The sequence below is a fragment of the Mastigoproctus giganteus genome, chromosome 1, assembly GCF_048544385.1.
Source record: "Mastigoproctus giganteus isolate SK-2022 chromosome 1, ASM4854438v1, whole genome shotgun sequence".
Taxonomy (NCBI): domain Eukaryota; kingdom Metazoa; phylum Arthropoda; class Arachnida; order Uropygi; family Thelyphonidae; genus Mastigoproctus; species Mastigoproctus giganteus.
In genome coordinates this window covers 270,924,826-270,936,840 of record NC_143575.1, presented here as the reverse complement: position 1 = coordinate 270,936,840, position 12,015 = coordinate 270,924,826, and the positions used below count along the sequence as shown (strand labels likewise).

The 12,015-nt window shown below is 34.4% G+C and overlaps 1 protein-coding gene across 1 annotated transcript in view; it reads left to right on the top strand.

The window, feature by feature from the left end:
• LOC150091986 (uncharacterized) overlaps nt 1-12,015 on the top strand; it is a 140,873-nt gene that overhangs the window by 76,262 nt on the left and 52,596 nt on the right. The window contains exons 6-8 of the mRNA XM_090377630.1: nt 729-804; nt 5,978-6,038; nt 8,216-8,282. Coding sequence (XP_090233756.1) covers nt 729-804; nt 5,978-6,038; nt 8,216-8,282 — 204 coding nt within the window. The remainder of the gene's footprint in view (nt 1-728; nt 805-5,977; nt 6,039-8,215; nt 8,283-12,015) is intronic.

Sequence of the window (12,015 nt, the reverse complement as noted above, 5' to 3'; positions counted from 1 at the left end):
ATAATACATTTTAACTTATGAGTAGTTTTACATCTTATTTCCTTTCTTACAGCACAGAGTACAACTCCATCTTAAACAAACTAACACAAGAAACTCAGTTTTAAAATGTTCAATATTTCTGCATTTAAAGTTCTATTTTTTCACAACTTGACAAAAGTAAACAAATATTATGCATCAAGATAAATTTTTTTCTGTCCTCTTCATTCAAATACAGTTATTTTACCATTCATCTGTTCAGATCTGGCTAGAAAAGAACATTTAATCAGGTGTGTGTATTGTGTAATTGCATTTTATCTTCTATAATGTGCATCTTTATTTTCAGAAAAATAAAACATATTTTTTCTTTACTTCAACTTAAAATATTTGTGCCCAATAGAATAAAAATTTTCAAACACTGCTTGAAATAAAAATGTAAGCTCATTACTAAAAGTCAATTAGAAACCTTCCATCCCTTTCACTGCTTTAACTTGTAATCTCTCTCTCTCTCTCTCTCTCTCTCATTATGATAAATTATAATGATACGTTTACATACAGATACATTTATCATAATGCACGTAAGCATTAGGATAAATGTATCTGTATTTAATGATATTTATCATGACTGTTGATAAAGAAAAAAATTTCATTCAGTAACAACTCTTTTTATAGTGCCTTTTTTTATCTGTAATGATACTGTTTTGTAGTTTTCTTTGTTACTTATTTTGCTTCTTTTTTGAATATCTATTCAGATATGAATGATAAAAGTGATGATGACGACGATGACGATGATGATGACAAAAGTGACAGTGAAAGTGAAAATGAAGAGTAAGTTTACATCTTATATTATTTAATCAGCTTGTTTCAAGGGAAGCTCAAATATTGAAAGATCAAGAAATGAGTTAAATCTAATATACAAGGTTGGTTCAGAAAGTTCTGTTAATGGATTTATTGTAGCAGTCATGTGCAATTAAATTGGAAATTAGTGATGATTTATGAAGAAGCATCACTGGGAAGTGATGGTTCTGGACACCCTACACACTAAGCACACAAAATGCCTGACTGGAATTCTTCCAGTCAGGCATTTTCCTTGTGATTAGTCAAGATATTGGCATTGGAGCAACATGCAGATGTGAAGTTCTTCCAGAAACTGGGTGAAACTACCCATGAAACTGCAGATGCTTTGACAGATATATAGATATGGTACTGTGAGTCAGGTACATGTTTGTGGCACAAAAGATTTTTTTATTTGTTAATCCACAAAAGTATTAAAAAGAATTGGTTACCCCTACAGCATAGTGCATTGGCTCATTGAGTGCTAAATATGACAAAGTACTTGACTTATATTGAGATGGTAGTACTGCAGCTGCTCTGGAGAGCATTTTAGAAAATTTGCATAATCAATTGATGAGGATAGATCCATTATTGAAAATGTTCTGAAACAGTTTTGTTTTATTTCTAAATGCTGTAGAGAGAAATATAAATCGGTTCACTGTGCTGAGTTAAGTAAATTTTAGAAACATCTACAAATCTGTTGGAAATTAGACCAACTTGTCTTCTAAGAACATTTCATATTAGCAAGTGTATTATTCAAGTGGGGCACTGAAGCTCATCCTAATAAGTATATTTCTCCACATGACATGATTGTGTGTGTGAAATCATTTACATAATTCTAAATAATTGTAGAATGCAACTTAAATTCATCTTTTAGTGTAAAGCTGTAGAGTTTCTGTGGAGATAATTTTATCATAAATGCAAATTGCAACAACTGTAGTGATCTTGACACTTGTGCTATCCATTTGCCAGGCTTATTTGTGACATGATAGATTTTAAATAACTGATTTGTTATTTAAAATCTATCACATTAGTTGGTTTGATACTATAACATATTTATAACATGATTTACTTAAAACATGTGAAATTAGGTATTTTCATTAATAGCATCAGCATAAAAAAGTTCAACTTTTTCTTTCTTCATTTATAAATACAGTAAAGTGTAGGAAATCTGACCCCTTATTAAAAAAAAATAGGGGAAAATAAGTAATATAATTAACAAATAATGTGTATAAACATTATTTAATTATTCATTTTCATTCAAAATTTGATTTTATTTGTTGTGAATTGATTTGCAAAAAGTGTGAGAACTACTTATTCAACATTGTCATAATGCCAAGAAGATGTAGCTGTAAATGATTATACAAAAGAGGTTTTGTGAAAGAAGTATTCATGTCAGTTAATAACTTGATGCTTTATTGGCATCAAGTATTAACTGAGTATTATCAGTATTAACTGAGTTACATAGAGGAGAGTAAACATTTGTGGTATAAATGAAAGGATTCCTGATAACGAAAAAAATCGAGAATTTTTTATGAGAACTTAAGAATATCAGATTATTCTAATAATTATAATATTAGCCATATAGTGCAAGGAAGCCACAAGCTTTTGCAGCACTGACAAAAAAAAAAAAAAAAAACTAGATAAAAAAATACAAATTATGTAGTTTCCTCCTCACATAGTTGCCTATGTGAGAAGGGAAGTTGACTTTTGAATTTCTTGAAAGTGTCAGCTTCAACTACAAGCAGAGGCAACTTGTTCCAGTAGTCAACAACTCACTGGTTAAAAGAAAACTTCCTACAATCTTGTATAAACCTCTTCCCCTGTAATTTTAATTTATGGCCCCTAGTTCTGGAATTCTTTATAACAGTGAAAATTCCAACTTCATTCATTTTACTTACCCCTCTCAGGTCCTTATAAACCTTAATCAGTTCCCTTTTAAAGTGTCTTGTTGCTAAACTCTGCAGCCCAAAACATTGAAGTCTTTCCTTGTACGGCTGCCCTTTTACTGATCTTACCATGCGAGTTGCCATCTTTGGACCCTTTCAAGAAGCACAATATATTTTTTTCAGGTGAGGTCTCCATACTTGGACACATCAGTATTCAGAATTCCAAATGGATTCTTACAATTGCCTTGTATAGTGGGATTATGACCTCCCTATCTCTACAGGAGCGCATTATAGCCTTAGTTGCTAATGTGCCAATAAAACCCAACCAACCATCTCTACAGGATATTGTTTGATAAATCATTGAAATGGACACCATGGGCTTTCCTGGTTGCCTGTTTACACTGCTCAGAAAACTTCATATTTGCCCATATTGTTACTCCCAGATCCCTTTCTTCCTCTATTATGTTTAATTTGACCCTTACCAAGTGTATTGGTTATTTTGGGTTTACTATCTCCCAAGAATAAGACTTTGCATTGAAACATAGCTGCCACTTTTTCTGACCATTATTGAAGCCTCTTCAAGTTGTCCTGAAGGAGCACTGCTTGGCACTGGTCGTTAACAACTCTCCCAATGTTTACGTCATCTGCAAATTTTGACATCGTGCCATTTTTACCTTTGTTGATGTTATGTATGAAAATCAGAAATAACAGTCCAAGAACCAGTCCTTAAGGACCCAACTTCTGACCTTATACCACTAAAGAATATCCATTAATCACAACCGTTTGCCCTGCAATCCATCTTACAATCTTTCCAGTAATCCCAACGTGTTACAGATTATACAGCAACCTCTCATGAGAGGGACTGAGTCAAATGCTTGCTAAAGCCCAAATAAACTATATAGAAATTGTTCCCTACATCTAGCTCATGAGTAACTGGGTCAAAATAGCTTATCAGGTTAATGATTTTCCTTTAATAAAACTGTGTTGTATGTCCTTCAGAATGCCATATTTCTCTAATTGTGACTGGATCGCACTCTTGATCATTGTCTCTAAGATTTTCTCTACCACCAAAGACAGACTTCTGTAGTTACTGACCTCACTCTTAGAACTGCCTTTATGTATTGATGTGTTGACACTTCTCCAATCCAAAGGAATCTCACCCGAGTCCAAAGATGCCCTCATAATTAACCTCAGTGTTTCAGTACACACTCTGGTTGCCTCCTTCAGAATTACTGGATATATGCCATCAACTCTAATGCCAGCAATGCTAAAAGGTGGCATGAGTAATTACACCCATTTAACTTCTATTCTAGGGAAATGTAATGCAGGACCAGCTAGACAGGAATGTAATTCCACTGCATGGATTTTTTAAGGGGTGATCTTGTCTGACAATCTGATTGGGTACTATGATTCGTAACTCATGGTGTCATGTCAGTGATATGCAGGAATTCTGCTAGGAGGAATAAGGAGGTGATTGTCCACTTGTATAAGGCAATGGTCAGGCCACACCTTGAGTACTGCATACAGGTCTGGAGGCCTCATTTTAGGAAGGATGTAGAGCTGCTGGAATGAGTACAGAGAAGGGCAACAAGATTGGTGAATGGAACCAGGGGTTGCTCTTACGAAGAAAGGCTTAAGTTCTGCAAATTGCAGTGTCTGGAGACTAGGCAAGGCACCTGCGAGTTGATCTAATTGAGGTGTATAAGGCCTTGAATGTTTTGAGCAAGCTCAGTGCTGATGGGATTCTTCCTCTTGCTCAGATTACTCACCTGAAGGGGCATAAATTCAAATTGAGGAAAGACAATCGTAGATGTACAGAAATTTTCCTTTAGCCAACAGGTGGTTGATAGTTGGAACAAACTTCCATCTGTCAATACAGGAGGTCAACAACTTAAATAAGTTCAAGGCAGAACTAGACAAGCATTTGGAGTGAATGGATGGGTGAAATGGGAAGGGTTTTTTTAAATTTTATTTATTTTTATATTATTTTTCTGGCTGATGCTATATAAGCTTGCTTTCTTGTATCATATGCCTCTGCTAATGCTAACTCCAGCAGCTTTGCTTGTGTTTAGGCTCAAAAGTTTTTCTAATAAACAGTCATCCGTAATTTCGATATCACTAATTTCATATTGTGCAGCCTCACTCACACAGCTCTCCTTGCCATAAAGGATCTTTCGTCAGTAAAGGCCAATGCAAATTGCTGGTATTCAGTTCACCAGCAACATTGGCTGGATTATATAAGACTTTTCCACACCCAGTGCACAAAGGTCCAATCTGATTCATTTTTGTCTTCTTTGTATTCATATACAGGAAAACTTTTTAGCCAGTGCTTTCACTTAACCTTATCTGTGGTGCTATTACAGATCAATTTGTAGCTGTTGTATACTTCAGTATGTTTCATCACTCTGTATCTTTCCCATGTTGTCTTGTTCTGCTCTATTAAACAAGAAAGCAAAAACTATTCTAAAAAAAAATTTTAGCAGGAAAGTAAAAACAATCTCTGTTGGATCACTAGTTATGGCAAATGAATTGCCATATGTGCAAGTGACATTAACAAAGCTGGAAATGGAAGTCAGCTGGAGTAAGGAATATTAATAACTATCAAACAAATTACCCTGCTGTTAGATTAGTTTGCAAGAGAAGTTTTTTTGAAAAACATCATATGAAGATAGCAAATGGGCAAAGATATTTTGATCTGTTGGAGGTCAATATGGCTATGTCTTTTGTGTATTGTATAATTCATTCTCTGTTAGAATTGGCTATTACAAAAAAGACAAAAATCTTGTCATGTTGATGTAACCTTGCATTGTGAGGGTATCATTGCATATACTGACCTGGTTGTCATGCCAGAGTATAAACAGAAAATTTAATTCAAGTTTTCTTGTGTTTTTTTATTGTAAATGAAACTTTGTGGGGGAAAAAACAATTACAGAAACTCGTATTTTTCTTTTGCATACATATTGAATATGAATTTTCTTACTTCAGTTCTGTGCCACATATAATACTGAAAGTTAAAAATATCAAATAGTATTCATATAAAAATAAAATTATTTTTACAAAATGATGTATAATCTCAATATCTAGTGCCGATGCTGATACAGTTTTTGTCTTTTCAGCAGTTAGCATAATTACTAGTGTGTGTGTAGACATACTCTGACAATAGCAAAAGTTTTAAAGAGAAGCATGTTATTTCATGTTTTTCTGTCTTAGTGTTATTTGTGTAAATGTGTTTTATAAAAATAGATGCATTTTCTAATTTATATGTTTTCTTATTCTAGGGCAAAGGCTGAATTAATTGCTGATATCTTTGGAGCAAGTGATGATGATGAAGAATTTGAAGTAAGTATTTGATTATATTATGTGAAAGGTAAAAAAAAACAAACCTTTAAACCTATTTCCTATCTTGGTTTGGATATGGCTTATCAAGACAAAGTTGAGCAGATAACAGGTCTTCTCCAAACAAACTAAGCCTTGGAGAATGCAAAATTTCTTGGATGATGGGAGATTGTTTCCTGATTATGAGTATTAATTTTGGCCAATGTTGCAAGGAAGCAAGCTTTTTTTTTTTTTTTTTTTTTTTTTTTGAGGCCCCCAACATGAAAGGTATTAGAACCGATAGTACTTAGTACTGTGCATGGGTTGATGGTTGAGAAGATGAAAGAAGATACGTGTTGCCATGACAGCAATCAATTGAATTTCTCTAGATTGTAGTTTTCCAGAAATATATGTGAAGGAAGGTTGTTCCAGAAAATGAAGTTGAAGGAATAAATGAGGAAGAAGAAAAATTGTTTCTATCAGTTTGTAGTTGGACAGTAAAAAGATGCTGACTGGTTGTGGCACATTCTGACTAGTTTGGAAGAGAAGAGATAGTTTGGAATTATAGAAGCCAGTTCAGAAGAAAAGTGCCTATGGAAGTATCTGTAGAAAACGCATGCAGCAGAAACAGAACTCTATAAGACAGAGAGTGGAGAGACTTTATAAGAGATAGGTCATTAATTAACCTAACTGGCCTCTTTTGAATGCAGTTTAGAAGTCTGAGAGAGGTTATGAGGGCACTGCTCTAGATGTGGAAACATTATTCCATTGTCCATCCTCTCTAATAATTTATCTAATTCATCCTTAAATTTATTCCAACAATTGGCTGCCCTCTGGCTGCAATCAAACTGCTCCTGCAATCATCCTTCCTCGGTTTAAATTTATGGCCTCTTATGTGTTTCGCCCGAGCAAGAGTAGGGATGCCATCAACATTTAGGTTACTCAATGGATTGAGTAACATGTTTGCATGAAATGTTGATGGCAAATGAAGTTATAATAAGATCCAAGTTACTGAAACCTTGTTAATATTTCAAGAAATTTCACTTCATTCAGCTCTTGCAAGTGCCTAGTTTCCATAAACTGAAATTTGCAGAATTTAAAGCCTTTACCTCCTTATCCCTGTTGGCAAAATTCCTGTATATCATTGACAAAACCCCACAAGCTGTCCTAGCAGCCCATCTGCACTGCTCAAAGAACTTCATGTATGACTGCAGAGTTACCCCAGGTCTTTTGGTCTTTTTTGTTCTCTACTAGGGTGAAAAATTTAAAGTGTGTTGAGGAAATGCAGTTCAGATCATTAACATCCCAACATTGTCTCAAATGGAAATCACTCTTTTACATATGCTGCAAGCAACACTTATTTGTATATATTTCCCATAAACCTAATTCTGTAATACGAACAGACTGTTCTGATTCTATATCTAACATGATTTCTGAGCTGTATTTGGAAGTAAATTCTTGGCTAGTGATCATGAACACAGGCTTTGGCAAAGAGAAAATGAGTGAGTAGCTCAAGCCCATATTCAGCATTCGTGTATGCCAGCATAGAATCTGTGTGGTGTGATGTAGTTGCATGCAAAGGTAAAGTGAGAGCAAGGTTATGCTACTAACCTGAAAATTGTGAAGGGTATGACAAGAGCCTTTATGTGCAGATGGAATGGGTGTGCAGGTGTGAATGTCTTATCTTATTATGGGCGATTTAAATTTGTTCCCTGTTAAAAGGAGCAAATGGAAGGGTAACTTACCATGAGGAACAAATTTTATATAAACTGGATGATGATTATTTGCATCAGCATGTTAGAGAAAATACTAGGATAAGAATATTCCAGACCTGATCATTACCCATGAACCAGATGACATCTTAGGGCTCATGGTACAGGAATCATTAGTAGAAAGTGATCCTGCAGTCCTTAGTTGAAAGATGAAGGAAGAGGTTGCAGTTGTTAAAGGATGAGGTTTAATTTCAGGAAAAGGAACTATGCGAGTTTTAGATATTACATGGCCTCTATCAACAGAGATTGGAGTAGGAGTTAATATATTAGAATTATGGAAAATATCTTTAAAGGAAGAAGATCTTTATAAATGTTCATTAGATTAGGAAATGCTGCAGATAAAATTGGTCATCTCAACTACATTTAGTTTTTAAGACAGGTATAAAAAAATTCAAATTTGAGTGTATATCTAAAATTTAATTTTTACAGGGATTTGGAGAAGAAGATCTGGCAGCAGTAAAAATGAGAAAAGAAAAGAAGAAGAAACACGGCAAAAGTAATTACAGTATCTTTAATTTTCTTTTTTTCCTTTTTTATTTTTTTATAATATTTCAGTTGATTATAATTTAACCCTTTCAGATGCATGTGGCCTCTGGCAATGTGTTATTGGAATGCACATAAGCTTGCAGCAGTGAATTTTCTGAATGCATTTGAGTTATGGTTATTGAGTTTCTGACAGTAGGCCCTGTGGAGTGAGGTGTGTGTGTGTGTGTGTGTGTGTGTGTGTGTGTGTGGTAAAAATTAATACTTTGTGCACAAATGCTTTTAATATTAATTTTGTTCTTATTGTGACTTGACTGTCCAATATTAAAGTAATTGTTGAAAATCAAATCAGAACTTAAAAAAAAAAAAAAAACCTTGGGAGAAGACAGCTAAAAAATTATGCCCAAGTTAGACAAATCTGCTGGTTGGGAAGGAGATACAGGTATATAGATATGTATTTATCTGATGATGTGAGTCAAAGCAATGCTTGCGCATATCTCAAAAATTCTTGTATACCCAAAATAGCTGATATTGGCAAGAACGTTGGAGGATATGATGTTTCAAATGTGTGGGAAGCAAGCTTAAATAATTTCAAGGAGTGTATGAAGGTAATAAACTATACAAGAACAGTTAGTCTTAACTGTGTATACAGTAATGTCAGGAGTATCATCAATAAAAAGAGTGAAGCACTTTGAACTCCTGGGTAGAACAACTAATGCTGACATAATAGAGCTAAGGGTGCCTCCGTAGCCAGGTGGGCAGGAGCAGCAGTGCATAGCACACGCTTCTTGATTAGACCGGGGTTTGAGCCTGTGACCACCAAATATGGAGGATGCAGAAAGGTCAGGGAATGACCACCGCATATCCCTGGAGCAATATGGCCTTAGTTGCTAATGCTCCTAAAAACCAAATAACAATAACAACAATAGGTCTAAGGGAAATGTGGTGCCTTCCAGAAATAGGGTATAAGTTTGCTATGGTATGTACAATGCATTTAGGATGGATAGGGAAAACAGCAGTTGTGGTGGGAAAAAGCATATCAAAAGTAGCCTGAGTGTAACAAATACTGTCTCAGATTCAGAAGTTACACATGTTAGTACAGAATCTGCATAGTGTGAGTTAGCTGGAAGCAAATGGAACAAAAAGAACAGAAGGGGTATTACAGAAATAACAAAAGTAGGAGTAATCTATAGATCAGAAGATTGTGAAGATGAGAGCCTCTAAATGCAAATGGACTGGTCAAGTAAGTGTGAATGTCATGTCTTATTATGGGTAATTTCAACTTGCCCCTAATTAATTGAAGTTGGTTATCTGGAATAATTTGAAAGGCTGATCATTCTTCTTTTTTTTTGTTAATGGTAGTACAGTAAGTGCCGGCTATAGTGATCACGTTTGCAAATTGAATTTTGATTCTAATAAGCGAAAGATCGAGTTTACTACTTGTTTGTAACAGATTGTACAAACAAAAAGCCCAATAAATCGAAAACTGCAAATTGTTTTTATTGTTTTATGGTTGTGACCTCTAGAATTCTATGTGATCTTCAGAAATATGCTGTAGAAAAATATCACACAGACTACTGGGTTTTCTCGGAAACCATGAGTGAATTTCAGATTAGTTTAGCTCCAGATTCGGTTAGTTTAGCTCCAGATTCGGTAAGAATAATATCGGTCCAAAACTGTGCAATTTATTATTTTTCTCAATTTTTTACGGTAAAATGTGAACGAAAAGAAAATGCATAGTTTTAATATTGCAACAAAAAACGGAAATTATTAATAGAATTAGAAAAGGTGAAAATTTAGGAAATCTCTCCAAAGAGTTTAATGTTGGTGGCTTCAATTTACGACATCAAGAAAAATTCCAATGCTGTAACAGAAGTTTTGTCGAATATGGATAGTGAAGGAGGATCTGGAAGGAAAAAAGAATGTCGAAACCTGAAAATGTCACTTTAGAGAGTGCACTTAATTTGTGGTTTCTTCAGAATTGAAGTTTAGGTGAACCAGTGTCTGACCCAATGTTATGTGAAAAAGCATTGGATTTTAATCGAAAATGAAGAGGTAATGAAGATTTTAAGGCAAGAACAGGTTGACTGAGACACAGTATATGTGAACTAGATATTCAAGGCGAGAAACTTTCTGCAGACGAATATCAGCAGCAGTGTCCTTTAAAAGTAAGTTTGCTTCAGTTATAGCAAATTATGAGAAAGAAAACGTTTATAATGTTGATGAGACGGGCTTATTATGGAAAACATTACCAAGAAAAACCCTAGCACTAAAAGAGAAATGACTGCATCAGGATGAGGAAAGAGCAAATTACAATTGCTGTGTGTGCAGATACTACTGGGACACACAGATTGTCCATGTCGAAAAAACCGAGAGCATTTAAAAATCTTTCTAATTTTCATGTTTTGTATAAAAATCATAAAAATGCTTGGATGGATGTTTTTGTTTTCCGAGATTGGTTTATAATTTTTTTTTTATTTAATTAATCTTGATTATTTAATTTAATCATAAGGTAAGATTAAATAAATTTGCTAATGCTAAGTTGATAGCCTAAATAAATTTAAGGCTGAGCTAGACAGGCATTTGAAAGAAAGGAGGGGTGAAATGGGAGGTTTTTTTTTTTTTTGGGTTGATGCTGCATAAGCTTGCTGTCTTGCATCGTATGCCTCTACTAATGCTAATGCTAATTTAATGTTAACTGACGTTCTACTGTAAGTGCGAGGGAAACTCACCATTAGAAATAATTTTTAAATCAACTAGATAATTGTTATTTTCATCAACATATTAGCTAAAGTACTAGGGGGAAAATTATTCTAGACTTAATCATCTCCCATCAACCAAATGATAACACAACAGTACAGGAAACATTAAAAAGATGATGAGATAAGGAGCAGTTGGTTAAGGCAAAGGACTGAATTTCAATTTCAGGAAAGGAAATTATGACAAATTAAGATGTTAAACAGTTTCTTTCAACTGAGGAGATAGCTCACAGAGTGTGATTACATTAGAATTATGGTATAACTTTAAAGCTGTAGTCACAGAATCCTTGAAAGAGTATATATATCTTTTAAGAAATGGTGTATGGAGAATTCTAAGATGAATGAATAGTGAACTGACCAGTTTAGTAGAACAGAAAAAGGTGGCATGGAAAAGTACTGAAACTTATGAGAGCTACAAATTGATCTGTAACAATATCACAGAAGGGGTATTTCAGAAGTTACACCTGATAGTTCAGAATCTGTGTAGTGTGAGTTAGCTGGAAGCAAATATATAACGAGAGTAGGAGTAATATACAGATCAGAAGATTGTAAAGATTAGAGCCTCTAAATGCAAATGGAATGGTCAGCCAAGTGTGAATGTCTTATTATGGGTGATTTCAATTTCTCCCTAATTCATTGAAGTAAGTGGGAGGGAAACTCACCATAGAAACAAACTTTAAATCAACTAGATAATTGTTATTTGCATTAACATATTAGATAAAGTACAGGGGGGGGAAATATTTTAGCAGATTTCCAGAAATTACTGGCTAAGAGAGCAAAGAATGAGGAGAAAGTTATATCCTGCTGATGTTGCAGATGCATTGATATGTACAGAAGCTCTTTACCTTTCACTGCTGAGGAGAAACTGTGAGTGAAGCTGGAAAGCATGAAATTAGTGATAATGTTGAAATTTCAGAAGATTATTTATTAGGAAAAAACTTTCTCAATAAATATGTAAGGTTATTGGAGTTGATGCCATATACCCAG